Source organism: Perca flavescens, chromosome 11, assembly GCF_004354835.1.
Source record: "Perca flavescens isolate YP-PL-M2 chromosome 11, PFLA_1.0, whole genome shotgun sequence".
NCBI lineage: Eukaryota > Metazoa > Chordata > Actinopteri > Perciformes > Percidae > Perca > Perca flavescens.
In genome coordinates this window covers 37,130,399-37,146,594 of record NC_041341.1, presented here as the reverse complement: position 1 = coordinate 37,146,594, position 16,196 = coordinate 37,130,399, and the positions used below count along the sequence as shown (strand labels likewise).

The 16,196-nt window shown below is 44.3% G+C and overlaps 1 protein-coding gene across 1 annotated transcript in view; it reads left to right on the top strand.

Moving 5' to 3' along the window:
• Nucleotides 1–16,196, top strand: part of tfcp2l1 (transcription factor CP2-like 1) — a 29,047-nt gene that overhangs the window by 8,980 nt on the left and 3,871 nt on the right. The window contains exons 8-12 of the mRNA XM_028591696.1: nt 5,920–6,023; nt 13,589–13,640; nt 13,746–13,839; nt 13,966–14,056; nt 14,555–14,637. Coding sequence (XP_028447497.1) covers nt 5,920–6,023; nt 13,589–13,640; nt 13,746–13,839; nt 13,966–14,056; nt 14,555–14,637 — 424 coding nt within the window. The remainder of the gene's footprint in view (nt 1–5,919; nt 6,024–13,588; nt 13,641–13,745; nt 13,840–13,965; nt 14,057–14,554; nt 14,638–16,196) is intronic.

Here is a 16,196-nt window from a genome sequence, read left to right as displayed (position 1 = left end):
GAACTATTTCAGAGTGCTGAGAGGGTTTACTACTTTATATACTGTTGGTTGGTTTGCATGTAAAATACTAATCTATATTAGTCACATAGATGTAGTTGAGTAAAAAGTTAAATATTTCTCTCTGAGACGTAGAGCTATAAAGCAGTATACAATGAAACCACTGAACTTAAGTAAAAGTACCATACAATTCCACAGTACTTGAGTAAATGTACATAGTTTCTTTCCATCACTGCAAAACAATAGACAGTGTTTACTTTGGGCTAAAAATAAAGATTAAAAAAAATAAAGGTTTTGTGCTAAAGCTGCATAAAGCTGTATTTTGGCCATTTGGGGGCAGAGTAGTCTATATCCTCAACGTTCCACTTCCAGGATTGCTCCGGTGCCGCTGGAAATTCCACCGGATGCATGTGTTTTAATCAGACGTGTATAAAGTACTAGAGACCCATACTTGAGTAAAAGTACAAGTGCTCTATGAAAAAAGTGACTTGAGTAGAAGTTGAAGTGCTCTTTACGCACCACACTTAAGTAGAAGTACTAAAGTATTCAACATTTGTTGTACTTAAGTATTGCAAGTAGTTTATTTTAAAATCTACTACTCAAGTATTGAAAGTAAAAGTACAAGTATTGTGTTATTTAGTTATTAAAGAAAGCAGTCAAAAGGTTGAATATCCTATTGTTTATATTATGTCAAATGTTTAGCCAAGGCTGTAGCCAAAGGAATTAACAACTATTAAATAGCTAGTAACATGTGTGATGAACAGGAAAATCCAGATAAACTAGCAGCTTCACATCACAGGGTCAAACATCCAGATAAACTAGATCAGCTTCACATCACAGGGTCAAACATCCAGATAAACTAGATCAGCTTCACATCACAGGGTCAAACATCCAGATAAACTAGATCAGCTTCACATCACAGGGTCAAACATCCAGATAAACTAGATCAGCTTCACATCACAGGGTCAAACGGTTAACATTCAGGACTCATTGCAGACTGAAACAACTCAGGAATAGCTTCATCTGCTGCAACAATGGCTAAATAGAAAGAGTACAAACTTAAATCATCTCGGACTTCTGAACGGGCAACCGTGATAAAAAGAAACACAAAGCGATCTCGGGGATCGTACGTAACTTACGTAGCTGTAACTACACACACTGTAACCTACACAGTCTCCGTAGCGTGAGGAATCGCAACAGTAACGAGTAACGATCCAGCACATAAAAAATGTATCGGAGTAAAAGTATTTCATTCATCGAAAATATGTACTCAAGTAAAAGTGGAAGTAGGAGAAAAGAATAATTCTCCAGTAGAGTACAGATACAGCTTTTTAGTACTTAAGTAGAGTAGTGAAGTAGTTCTACTTCGTTATTGTACAGCTCTGGTTTTCGTCGATGTCTGTTACCTTCCTCTTTCTTTGTGTTGGTATTCTAAACCATGGTGGATTTGTGAGGACTATGGTTCACTCCTCCTCAGATCTCTGCAGGGTAAATCCAGACAGCTAGCTAGACTATCTGTCCAATCGGAGTTTTCTGTTGCACGACTAAAATTACTTTTGAACGTACACATGTTCCACCAAAACAAGTTCCTTCCTGAGACTATTCTGCAGCAGCACCATGGTGCTTAGCGCTGCCCAAGACGTATGTGATTGGTTTAAAGAAATGCCAATAAACCAGAGCACGTTTTTGTGGACTAGCCAAACCCTCCTTCACAGCGCTGTGGAGGAAGGTCTGGCAATGCAAGACTAGGGGCAGGGTAACACATTGAAAACTTAAAGGGGTGATAGAATGCAAAACCGATTTTACCCTGTCATAGTTGAATAACGACAGTTCGGTGGGTAAATAGGACATACATAGAAGCTCAAAGTCCCACTGATACCCCTTTACTATGAAAATTTCATATTTTGAAACTGCCGCTGAAAACGGGCGAATCCCAACAAAGCTGGAAGTTGACGTCAACCTCCCAAAAACCGGAACCTTTGTCAGCCCATGGGTGTATTAAGAGAACGGTCACGCCCCAACATTTACATAGGCTACACAACTGACCTGAGATCAGGTAGTCTTCCGAATCTAGGTCGCGCAGATCTCTGCTATTCCATTACAAAGTTTACTTCTGAAACTTTTTTATGCGAGAAATCAACTATATAAGGCTCAAATATGGGCCATTTTACGAAAATGGATGGCTAATTGCAAATTTTGTCCAACTGTGTGTCGGAATTCAGCTGCCAGTGCTGCCTGTGTTGCTGCCTCGCCACCCGACCTGCCTTCCTTCACAGACCCCCGCCTGCTACGAGGTACTTGGAGCTCCGTCACGACTGGCAGCCCACAGCACTCCATACCCGCGCAAAGTCACAGTTTTTTGGATAATGGACTACTAAACGCTGGTGCTCTGACAGAGCTCCAGGGCCTGCAGCTCCCCTCTTCCTGCTAGCTAAATGCCCGGTGTGTGTGAGTGAGAGCACGGTCAGCGAGCTTGTTACGCCAGCAATCTGTTACCACAGGTTCCAGTTAGCTAATCTTTTAATGTATGTAATTATAATGTGTTGAGTTATTTAAACAAACGATTGGGGAAATAAACGCCGCTTGTCCGCGAGTTCCAGTTCTAGCTCCTCCTAGAATTCCTCTGAAATTCACAAATATTCATTAACTTGAAATCGGACACCGTTGTTAGCTTTATAAGACATTTAGGGAGATGTTTTATACGTGGCGTGATGAAATTCAAACTTTAAATATACAGAAATTACGCCAAAAATGAAGCTAACTATCTGTGATTTGTAGCTAGCTACACATAGCTAGGATTGAAGGGACAGTCATAGCTAACGAAACCCCCACTGTTCACAAAAATTCATTAATTTGAAATCGGACACCGTTGTTAGCTTTATGAGACATTTAGGGAGATGTTGTATAAGTGGCGTTGCGGAGTTACAGAAGAACAGTCATGTGACATGACAAACAATACGCTGTAAACAGCGGGCTTCAACCATAGACAGTATATAATGGACCAATAGACCCCGTTGCTCTGGACGGAGACCAGTGAAGGCTATTGGAAGCACTTTTCCGGTGATGGCCAGCTTTACTGCGCAGCCTCCAACTGAGAGAATGTGACGTGAGCAACGTGTCTGAAAGTTGTAAGTCTTCTGGTAGCTGTGCCAAGAGAAATCTCAATCATTCCCAATCTTACAGATACGGAGACTGTAGGTGTATGTAAGGAGCTAACATGGGCACAAGCTAATTATTGATCACCAACATGCTAGTTAACATTAGTAATTAAACCTAAACAGCTCATGTAAGTCAAAACTGCCTGCGAGCTTCTCCTGTACTGTACGGTAATTCCTCTACTATGCGACAGTAAGTCACTTGGTTATGACACAATCGTTAGCTTATTTTTACAAAAGCGTCTGCTACGGAGCCATAACGTGAGGTACAAGGTAATGAAGCCTTTTATACATTGTCGTGTTTCTTTGGAACTAAACAACGGACAAATAGAGTCTTTAAACGCCTCAGATGTAAAGTTATTCGCAGTCAAGTGACGTAAAAAAAAAAATGGCGGTCAGCGGAATGCTAACAGGAGGTGATGGCCAGTTAGCAACAAAATGGCGCCATGATGGCTCGAGTTCTGAAGCGAAGCTTACCCCTTTGCGGAGACCAGTGAAGGCTATTAGAAGCACTTTTCCGGTGATCTCTTGCTTTACTGCGCAGCCTCCAACTGACAGAGACAACGTAAATGTGACGTGAGCAACGTGTCTCAAAGTTTTAAGTCTTCTGGTAGCTGTGCCAAGAGAAATCTCAATCATTCCCAATCTTACAGATACGGAGACTGTAGGTGTATGTAAGGAGATAACATGGGCACAGGCTAATTATTGATCACTAACATGCTAGTTAACATTAGTAATTAAACCTAAACATCTCATGTAAGTTGAAACTGCCTGTGAGCTTCTCCTGTACTATACGGTAATTCCTCTACTATGCGACAGTAAGTCACTTGGTTATGACACAATCGTTAGCTTATTTTTACAAAAACGTCTGCTACGGAGCCATAACGTGAGGTACAAGGTAATGAAGCCTTTTATACATTGTCGTGTTTCTTTGGAACTAAACAACGGACAAATAGTCTTTAAACGCTTCAGATGTAAAGTTATTCGCAGTCAAGTGACGTAAAAAAAAAATGGCGGTCAGCGGAATGCTAACAGGAGGTGATGGCCAGTTAGCAACAAAATGGCGCCATGATGGCTCGAGTTCTGAAGCGAAGCTTACCCCCTTGACTTCAACGTGCTTCCCCTGTCGGGGTCACAGATTGAAGTGCCGAAATCACCTCAGTTTCCGAATTATATTCCTGTGGAATTGTGGGTCTCTGATTAAAGACACACCTCTGATTTTAGGTTTACCCCAGGTCACAGTCAAAGGTCGTTTCACATGGTAGTGCCGATTCTGTTCAAGTTTACAGAGTTTGCATTTCCTTTGTTCTAATCACGTCTGGCCCTGCAGGGAGTGGCTCCCCAAAACCAGAAACAAGTTACATATGCTAGGTTTTGGGTGAGACACTCAAATGCTGTATTAGTGTACTTGATTAAATTTAGCTGCAGGCCCCATTAAACATTGTTTTCAAAACATAAACCGGGTTTTAACTTTTTAACTTCAACAAAATATAGCTAGTTATGCTGACAGCCAGCCAAGATTAACTGGAACTGTTGTAAGAGATTGCTGGTGTAACAAGCTCACTGATCGCGCTATCACTGTCACACACGGGCCATTTAGCTAGAAGGAAGAGGGGAGCGGCAGGCCCTGGAGCTCTGTCAGAGCACCAACGTTTGGTCCATTAACCCCAAAATGGGGACTTTGAGCGGGTATCGAGTGCTGTGGGCTGCAAGCTGTAACGGAGCTCAATCGAGCTCAGAGCAGGCCGGGGTGTGTAAAGGAAGGCAGGCCGTGCAGCGAGGCAGCAACACAGGCAGCACCGGCAGCTGAACTCCGACACACAGTCTTACCAAATTTGCAATAAGCCATCAATGTTCGTAAAACATCCCATATTTGAGCTTTATATAGTTAATTTCTCGCTTAAAAAAGTCTCAGAAGTGAATTTAATAACGTAATAGCCCGACAAACAATGTATAACTTTGCAATGAGACCTGCTGTCGTCTCCCATGTGTTTCTATGTAGTTTGCTCAAACCAATCAGCGCGTAGCTCATTCTGAATATTGATGAGCATACCATATTTGGAAGAAAAGCTCTTGTTCCAAATAGAGCCATATTCACAGGGTAGTTAAGGGCCTAATAAAATAGCATTCGGGCAATTTTCAGCCCAACCAATGTTACATACCCCATTAGGAGACCTTAAGGAACAGTGTAAAATACCCTATATAATCATTATATCACCCCTTTAACACATGTATTTTACCCTGTAGATGACAATGTTATGGCAAAGGGGTTAGCAAACTGTTGCCAGTTATACATCAAGCAGACTCCGAGCAACATTCATTTGGAGTCCACTTTCTCTGTTTTGGTCTCCTGAGGCAACTGCTTACTTTGTCAGCATATTGTTTGGTGCTGGGTGGGCAGTGTACAGTGGGTTTATTATCTTCTGTCTGCTGCAGCTGAACATAAGGTTGATGAGAGGAGTTTGCAGGTGGAAAAACCAAAAACAATGGGTTAAAAGAGGCTAAAAGGATAAATAGAGCTGAGGGGGGGTTGATGTCAGTGATTAATCCTTGTAGGTTCATTACTACGAGCAACAGCTATTACATTATTCATAGCCATTTGATCTATTGTTATATATATATATATATATATACTGATTAGTGCAGCTTTAATATGATTTCCATAATATTTTGTTTTAGAAATGTTACTCCTGTAGTCTCTGTGCTAAGATATGTCAGAATCATAATCCGAAAAGCCCTTCCTCTTTCTGTTTCTGTCTCTCTCCAGTGTTCCCCTTGGCCCGATGCCCTGACTGTCACCAGCCACAGCAGCAGTAGCACTCCATCACCAGTTTACCACAGCTCACCAACTTCCTGTTCTTTCACAGATGGGTGAGTCAGCATTTTGCACCAACATAATTCATTGTGTTTAGTAGAGCTCTGTAGGAAAACTATAGGTTAATGTCCAGGTGGACTAAAGGTTTCAGAGGCTGTGAAATCTGTAAATGGTCTTTCTAGGCCTGGGGTCGATCACTGTACCTGTGGTGTTATACTTACAATGGTAATAGCTCCCTCTATGGGTGCCTACCAGGATGACTCAACACTGTTCAGAAGCATGAGCCACATCCTGGGCTCTATGATGTTCAGACTGCAGGCAAAAGTGGCCCAAATCAGATTTTTTTTTTTTTTTGGGGTCAAGTGACCAGGTCAGATTTCTTCAGAAGTAGTGTGAACACTCAAATATAGCCCACGTCTGATTTTATTTTTTAAATCCGATTCAGGCCACTTCCATATGTGGTCCTGAATCCAATACAGATCAGATTTTTTTCAATGCGGCCGCAGTGTGAACAACCAAGGTGGATTTTTACCTCAATAACCTTTGCAGCGCCCTCTCTCTCCACGGGGAGGGGCAGGGCCCCCTGCTCCTGGTGCGGCAGTTAACCTGGGCGGACTGTCCTCAGTGTGCCCCGACCGCGTTGCGTCGCCAGGGTTGGAATCGGCTCACGTAAAAAGGGGATGTCGGCAACGCCCCCGACCCGTCTGTAAACACAGACCAAGGAGTTTAAAGGGGCTGACACACCAACCCGATAATCGGCCGTTGGACAGTCTGGCGAGGTCGGTGACTCAAGTCTGTTCCGTGTGTTCCGTGCCCGCGGAACACAAACCCACGTGACGCGTTCGTCCAATCAGCAGATTAGCGTGTCTCCTCTCTTCAGTGTGTTCTGAGGCACTTTTTGGACCAACTTGGGGAGACCAATCAGTCCGACTGGCTTTTTTGCCGACGGTTGGCTGTCTGGTTGGTGTGTAACTGCCTTAACGCATTCGCAAGGGTCGCCCCGTGGTGCAGTGAAAGTGAGGGTTGGCGCACGCTGGTTGAGGTGGGATCGGGCGCACCACTGGCCCGTCTCTCCCGCACCGTCAGGGAGGTGGAGTGGAGTGTGTACTTTGTATTATGGAGTGTGGAGATCCTTTTTTCTTGTTGAAGGGGAAATCTATTGTTGGGGCACGTTTGTTTCTACTGTTTCAACAGAATTGTATTAATGTTGATAGTGTTTGGATGCTTTCAACGGTTTGTTCAAATTCTGCATTAGCAAAACACAATTTTTTTTATAAAATGATGAATCTTTACCCGGACAAGTGACTTTTATGCATGGACAAGTGAAACGTAAATGTACTTGTCCGAAGGACAAGTGCCTCAAAAAGTTAATGTCAAGCACTGATAATAGTATAAAATAATATAATTACACCCGGAAGTGTCAAGAAGCAGAGACAAAGTATTTAGATGAAGTGAGCTGGTTTGACCATGGAGATAGCGTGCAATAGCACTAGTGCGGTAAGAGGTCGAGGGGTGTGGCAATGACATCATCCTGAGACCAGGTTTCAAGGCAGTGTGTTTACAGGATTCGTCTGGACGGTCGGCCCAAACGATGCAAAACGTGCGTTTGCACAAAAAAAGTTTCCGTGTGGACGGCCCCTCAAGCCTGCCCACAGGCTGCATTGTCATCAGCAAGTAATCCAGTGAAATGAATGACGTTGGCGCGCAAGCTTTCCAAGCAAGCTCAATGAGACTGATGCTGCGTTCATGCCACCTGGGAATAACAGGGACCGCCCCCGTGATTACGTTGTTTTTCCCGACTACCACACTTGTGTGCTTCTTCTTCTGTTATATTGGCGTTTGGCATAACAACTTGTTGCATGACTGCCACCAACGGTTGGCCGTAGCCTAGAAATATCAGGTGTGTGAAAAAATGGAGTTCACAATAACAAAAGATTTGCTGCTATTTTCTTATACGAGCATGGAAACAACACATCGCCAGGTGTTTGTTTGTGTTATCTGCAGGACAACAAACGGGAAAGGACACATAAGGTGGTGTTTTTTTTTATACATGAGCCTATTTATGAATAATGTGAAACATGTTATGTCTGTAAATGTCATCAAATGTCGGTTGTCAACGTGTCACTAGGAAACTCGGTTAGAAAAATCCAGCCCGAGTTTCCCACCTCTGATTCCCACAGGAAGTGACGTGAATGATGACGTTTTCACTCAGAAAAATGTTTTTCCGATGTCCATGAACGCACGGAGACACAGACTGTAGCTATTAGCTAATATGAAACGCAAAGCAAAGCAAAGCAGCTTGTTTTCATTTAAATTCAGCAAGAAACGCTCCAAGGAGCTCCTGCAATTTTAAGTAATGTGGTTACAAGTGACAAGTTACCATCCTGCTTGGCCGCCCTCTCCCCATCAAGTCCTCCCGTAGCCACCCCCTCACACCAGCAAGGCTAACAGTTAGGCTAACGTTAACGTTAGTGTCTGGCTGTCTGTATGCAGGGGGAACCCGTTTCTTTTTGGCTTATTTTAACTGGCCCATCCAGTTTACTGGAGGCCAACCTACAATCAAAATCCTGGCGCCGCTAGTGTTGTAGAGTAGCTCAATTACCATCATTTGTAAATTTAGAAATTATGAGTTGATTCAAAGAATATATTCACATCAATAATAAATAAATAAATCAATAAATCTAATCTTCTTTTGTTGAACAAAAGGCATGTGACTGTTGTGTATAAGGACGCTGGAGGAGAGGTTTTAAACCGCAGCTCACTTTACTTTCAGAGAACAGGAACTACACATTTCAGACCAACACAACTGTCACTTCTGCATGCGCCAAGGCGTTACCAAAAGAACACAGGTTACATCGTCCTGAACGGACATAACATTTTCCCCTCTCTGAGGGGAAATTCAAACATGAAAGGGAAACACAAAGTCATTCAGGTATTCAGGGCACAAAGTCCTTCAGATAATCAGGCCGTGCCCTCGTACGCACTGGCTGTGGAGAACACACAGCTGAAGGTGTGACAAACTGTGGTCTGGGAGCTGGGGCAGTGGCGATGGTGGTGGGGGCACTGGGTATGACAACTAGGGAGTATCTTCAGGCTGTGCGGCTGATTGAGGTATGGAGTCCTCCTGCTCCTCTCTGGGTGGCATTATGTCCCCGCTGCTCTGAGTTGACGTTGCAGGAGGTGCTGGCACCTTCTTAAGGCAGCTGGCGTGCCAGCGGGTGCCATCATCAAGGAGGTATGTGGCTGGTCCCAGTCGTCGGGCCACTTGCTGCGGAGTGAACCAAAATGACGCCATCTTGTTCCCCCTGTGCGGTCGGCGAGCTCTCACCCAGTCTGCCACAGCGATATCTGGTATCTTGACCCTCTTTTTCTTGTCAAACCACTGCTTCATCTGCTTCTGAAGGCGGGTGACTGAGGCTTCGACTGGAGGGAGTGTGTTCTGGCCTGCAGTGGGGCGGAGCCTGTCCAGGGGTAGGTGCAACTCCCTACCCAGCATGAGTGAGGCTGGGGAAACCTCTGTGGTGGATATGTCGAATCCCCCTGTCCTTTAGGTATGACGTAAACTCCGCAGAAATAAACTGTGGACCGTTGTCAGTGGTAATGGTCTGTGGAAGGCCCCAGCGGGAGAAGAGGGACTCTAGAAAGTCCACAATGACCTGGGAGGTGACAGAGCCAGTGGTGGTCAGCTCAGGCCATTTGGAGTGTAAGTCATACACTACGACCAAGAACCGCTGATAGTGGGGGGCCCCGTGGATCTCGCCGCATATGTCTAGCTGCAGATGCTCCCATGGCTTTGAAGGCCAGGCCAGAGGTTGCAGAGGTGGTGGGGGTAGGCGGACGGTTTTTCCACTCACAAGGCATGCTGGGCATTATTTAACGAGGGCCTCAATGTCTTTGTCTATGCCTGGCCACCACACCAGGTCGCGGCATCTCTGTTTAAGCTTCACTATACCCAGGTGGCCCTCATGGCTAACAGCTCTTCTGGCAACGCCCTTGGCCATCCCTGACGAATGTAGGTGCAGAGCTGGCAGATGACTGGATCCTGCATGTAGTAGCCCGTCATGCCCAGGAATGAAGCGAGCTGGGCAGCCGAGGTCGGTTTGGGAACGGAGAGGATGGCCTCCACATTAGATTGAAGGGGGGAAATGCCCTCAGTGGAAAGTCGGAAGCCTACATATTCAATCGCCGGCACCGCAAAAACACATTTTCCGCCATTTAGGGTTAGATTGTGCTTGGCGAGGGCTTTGAATACACTTTGCAGGCGACTGTCATGGATAGCAGCAGTAGCACCATGTACCACCACATCATCAAGGTATGTACTGGCATTCAGGAGGGAGACACTTGCGCTTGTGTCTAGCAGCAGAGGAGTACACACTGTGTCAATTTTCACTGTACATGACTTGAACTGCATCGGCCCAGATGTTACATGGCGAATTATGGTGGGTGAGTCACGGGAAGTGTTTCCATCCGACCTGGAGGGGGCAGAGCGGCACATCTTTGCAAAGTGATTTTTCCTTCCACAGTTACGGCATGATTGGCCATTAGCTGGGCAGGTCTGGGCTCTGGTGGCATGAGTGTTTGATCCACAGTTACCGCAGGAGAGCTGCCTTTGACGCTGACGTGGCACTTGTCTTGTGAGATGCATGACTGGGTCTGGGGCTGTGTCTGGTACATCCAAACCAGCGCTAGATGGCTGCTGTTGCTGCTGCTCCTGCAACTGCGCACTCAGGCGTACTGCTTGACTTAATGATGAGTCTGTCTGTGTTAACTTGGCTGCACATTCCGCTGCACTTTCAATTTGGAATGCAATGGCAACAGCTTTAGCTAGTGTCAAATCATCTGATTCCAGTAACAACGTCTCCCTGATTTTAGGCTGTGTAGTGTGTTCGATCAGTTGATCACGTATCATCTCATCTGTTAATGCGCCGAATTTACAATGGCTGGCCAAACCTTTCAGGTTGGAGACGTACTGATGGACTGATTCACCCGGGAGTTGATGCCGTTGCCGAAACATAAACCGTCTCAATAAAGCACTCTGTGGGGCAGCAAACTGGTCTTTCAAAAGTTTCACTGTCCCTGCATAATCCGTATTTGTCCCGTTGCCGGTTAGCATCTCCAGCACACGTTGTCCCTCGGCTCCCAAACAGTGCCTCAGCAATGCCGTTTTCCAAGCTGCACCCACGTTGGCTAATCCCATAGCTTGAATGTACGTTTCAAAAGACTGATGCCAGCAATTCCACGGTATTGTTGGCTCACCAGGAAGTGCAAGGAAAGGAGGAAGGGAAAAGTCAGCCATGCTTGTCGCCAAATGTTGTGTATAATAAGGACGCTGGAGGAGAGGTTTTAAACCGCAGCTCACTTAACTTTCAGAGAACAGGAACTACACATTTCAGACCAACACAACTGTCACTTCCGCATGCGCCAAGGCGTTACCAAACAAACACAGGTTACATCGTCCTGAACGGACACAACAGTGACATCAGCCATTAGTGCTTACAATACCAACTCAAAGCAAAATGACATATTTGGGCATCATCATACATGCATCACTGCAGCGAGTGGTCCAGGACGACTATGAAACTATATTAAGTAATGTTCAAAGGGTTCTGACTAGGTGGACTATGCTGCCGGCGTCACTGCGGTCCAGGATTGCTGTTGTTAAAATGAACATAGTTCCCCGTGTGAATTTCTTTAAGTTCAATGATCCCCTTACCCCCCCCAATGAACTTCTGGAAGGAACTTGATACTTTAATTCAGCGGTATATTTGGAACAATAAACAACCTAGGCTAAAATACTCTACCTTCCACAAACACGGGAGGCCTGGCCCTCCCCAACTTTAAAATGTGTCACAAGGCCTTTCAGCTACAGGCCCTTAGAGTGTGGATGGACCCCTCATCTACATATCCATGGAGAAGAATAGAGCAAAACCTCATTAGAAGTCTAAGACAGCAAGACCAGGCCTTTGCAGGTGTTTGTCCAAAAAAGTGTATGCTAACCTATGGCCCCGTTATCACCAACACATTAACCAACTTTAAAGAGGTGGAGGAGCACCTGCGCTACACCAAGTGGCATGGGAATACCCCAATATGGCACAATACACACTTAATGTCTGGTAACAAACCTTTTGCTTGTAAGCAGTGGAGGACAGGGGTATTTATACTCTAGACCAGTTATTCAATGAGAAAGGTATGGTGAGTTTTGAAGACCTGAGAGCTAGCTTTTCCTTCTACTTTTATCTTTGCTTAAGATCAGCCCTAAAATGTTATGGAATGTCATGGGGAAACATTCCCAAGTCTTGAGGTGCATTAAATGGTTTTTTGATTTTCCTGTGAGAGGATTAGTGTCCAAGATTTATGCTAAGCTGTTGCAAATATTCATAGGAGAACTCCCAATAGTAAAGAAATGGGAATGAGAGCTGAGCCCTGAGGGGAACACAATTAATTGGGAGAACCCAAATCACCAGTATATCCACTTCAACATATGCAATATTGGACTCCTCAGAAGAGATACATCTCAAAAGCCATTCCCACTCCCTATTGTACGTTCTGTCAACCTGAACAAACTGGAACTTTCCTGCATATAGTCTGGGAGTGTGAACAGGTGCAGGAAATCTGGCATAAAACAACATCAATACTATCTGATGTGATAGGATATCTAATTCCTACTGACCTGATGGTTTTGTTACTTAATGATGACTCTAATTTACACCTGCTCGAGAGACAGAGGAAGATTTGGTTAGCCGGCTCAACTGCAACCAAGACAATGATAGCTCAACGCTGGTTCTGTATGTCTGAATGATAAATGGTGCTAATAAAACATTTATCTCAAAAGAATATATTCACATTTTCAGTCAACTGTAACACCTGAACACAAAATGTTGCAGTTATGTAAGAGAAAATTAGTCACCAAGCGAGCCCAGAAGTTTGAACCAGTAGCAAAAAGTAATGAATAAATGGTAGAAATAAACAGCCAAAAGTAATGACTACACAGTTCAAATTATTAGTTATAAGTACTGGGTAAATGGTTGAAATAGTTAGCTAAAAGTCACATTGGTCAAACATTCAGCTTCACATAGCCTAGTAGGCTAGTGATAGTATGATTGCTAGTCTTGCATTGCCAGACCTTCCTCCACAGCACTGTGTAGGAGGGTCTGGCTAGTCCACACAGCATTATGGAATGGGAGAAAAACGTGCTCTGGTTTTTTTGGCATTTCTTTAAACCAATCACAATCGTCTTGGACTAAGCTGCTGCAAAATAGCCTCAGGAAGGAACTTGTTTTGGTGGAACATGTGTACGTGGTAACGGACATCCGGCCGAAAAGAAGGACATCCGGCGGAATTTCCGATTGCACCGGAACCGGAAGTGGAACGTTGTGGATATAGATAGACTATACGATTGCTGACCAAGCCAGCCTCATATATCCACTTTTATATAGGCCTATTTATTAATAGTATTATGCATTTCATAAAGGGGTACGTGAGTTCATCTGACAAGACTGTGTGGGAACCTCAGACCAGACACTTTGTTTTTTTCAGTAGATTGACAGACATGTGTTTTAGAGCAGTACGAACAAAACACTCAACTGATCACTTTTCTTTCTTCCTCGGGACATTTCTGTAGCAATTATTCTCCAAGCCAGCAAGGGGAACTGCTTTTGCCCGGCTGCTCTGATGTAAGTTATAGAGAACTTTTATATTCCTTTAGGCTATTATTTGGAGACAGTGGATGCTGTGCTGCTATACTCATTTCAAGGGCTCTTCTTCTTTTTGACATGTAGCACCTTCTGCCATCGACCCAGCCGCAGGACGCCCAGCAGTGGCTGCACCGACACAGGTTCTCCCCTTTCTCAAGGCTCTTCTGCAGCTTCTCAGGTAACGGCGCTAAAAAAAATCACAACGCATTTTGATCCATGGAAACAGTAGGATTCAGAGAAAAGAAATTTACTGAATATTTCTGAGCAGAAAGTAAGCAGAATAGATATTCTGCTGTTGTTGCAGGTGCTGATCTGTTGAGGATGAGCAGGGAGGATCTGATCCAGATCTGCGGTCCAGCTGATGGTATTCGCCTCTTCAACACTATAAAAGGAAGGTGAGACATTAAAATACACTTATGTGCTCAGAACTGGGCACAGTAAATTCAGTTTTGGCTTTCTTAGCCATTCTCACTCCTAGCACGTCAAAAAGCGACGCTTGGTCAGGTACTTTTGGTGTTTTATTATTGACGCAAAAAGTCTCCTAAAGCGTGATATTTAGACGAGTTTGGTCAGGACTCTTATTTTTTTTAATTTTTTGACGCTCTCGGGACTTGCGTCTAGCCCTTTGGAGTCATATTTAAATGCGCTTGCTCAGGACTCTTGGCATCACTTTTTGATGTTCTGGGTCAGGACAGAGGTTTAAGTGACATGCGGCACAAGAACGGGACAGTTAGGTTTAGGGAAAGATCGTAGGTGGAGAGAACTTTGACAAAAACAGAACCTTCTCATTACCTGCATTTAATTCCTAAAGTTCAGTGTTTAGGAAGACATGAGGGCAAACTGAGAACCATCTCAAGTCAATATCACTACTGTGGCATGTTCTTCTTTTCCAGGTGTATACAGCCCCGTCTCACCATTTATGTGTGTCAGCAGCAGGCCAGGCATCAACCTGCCACCAAGTCAGGGGCTGGAGACAGTAAGTCTACATACTGTATAGGAGATGTCTAATACTCTTATGTTGAATTTATTTTGAGCGCTTTTGAAGCATGTCTCATTTTTGGGGATATCTGCAATATCCTGGAATACTGAGGAGAAGCGTTCTCCAGACATCTCTGTTGTAAATATCAGTCACCATACAGGAAAATAATAATGAACATCTATAGACCCTTTGCAAACACGTGACCACGACCACGTGACGACGCCATGACGGACGGCAGAATCACCGGAAGCTAGGGTGACCAGACGTCCCGGTTTGACCCAAGGGGGTAAGCTTCGCTTCAGAACGCGAACCTCCGATGGCGCCATTTTGTTGCTACAAAGGTATCACCTCTTGTTAGCATTCCACTGACCGCCATTTTTTTTTTACGTCACTTGACTGCGAATAACTTAACATCCGAAGCGTTTAAAGACTCTATTTGTCCATTGTTTAATTCTAAAGAAACACGACAATGTATAAAAGGCTCCATTACCTTGTACCTCACGTTATGGCTCCGTAGCAGACGTTTTTGTAATAATAAGCTAACGATTGTGTCATAACCAAGTGACTTACTGTCGCACAGAAGAGGAATTACCGTATAGTACAGGAGAAGCTCGCAGGCAGTTTCGACTTACATGAGCTGTTTAGGTTTAATTACTAATGTTAACTAGCATGTTAGTTAGCAATAATTTGCCTGTGCTTATGTTATCTCCTTACATACACCTACACTCTCCGTCTCTGTAAGATTGGGAATGATTGAGATTTCTCTCGGCAAAGCTACCAGAAGACTTACAAATTTCAGACACGTTGCTCACGTCACATTTACGTTGTCTCTTTCAGTTGGAGGCTGCGCAGTAAAGCAAGAGATCACCGGAAAAGTGCTTCTAATAGCCTTCACTGGTCTCCGTCCAGAGCAACGGGGTCTATTGGTCCATTATATACTGTCTATGTTGACTTGCCGTCCGTCTACAGAATAGCTTTTCCGCCATCCGTCATGGCGTTCATAATTCGCGGGAGTAGAGTGTGACGTCACGTGCAAAGGGTCAGACGGGTTTCCTGTTTACAAACATTACAGGGTGTGTGCGCATACCAGGGGCAGAAAGCCAGATTGGTGAGCTGGTCCAATAATGCAAACGCATTTTTGTCTTAGTGCACATTGTCTTAGTCCCTTCATTTCGTCATGGCATTTATATAACACATACTTTATGGTCTTACAAAGCTAACGTTTTTGACCGATTACAATTTAATCATTTTTTGGGAGCTAGAGAGCTCTCGTTATGAGAAGCTAGCTATAGCTCTGTTTGCCATTCATTCCAATGGGGAAACCTCGTGGCTAGACTTTCGACATACATTGCATATATTTACACTTTGAATTTCGTCCTGGTATTTATATAACACATACTATATGGTCTTACAAAGCTAACGTTTTTGACCGATTACAATTTAATCATTTTTTGTGAGCTGGAGAGCTCTCGTTATGAGAAGCTAGCTATAGCTCTGTTTGCCATTCATTCCAATGGGGAAACATCGCTGCTAGAATTTCGACATGCATTCCGGTG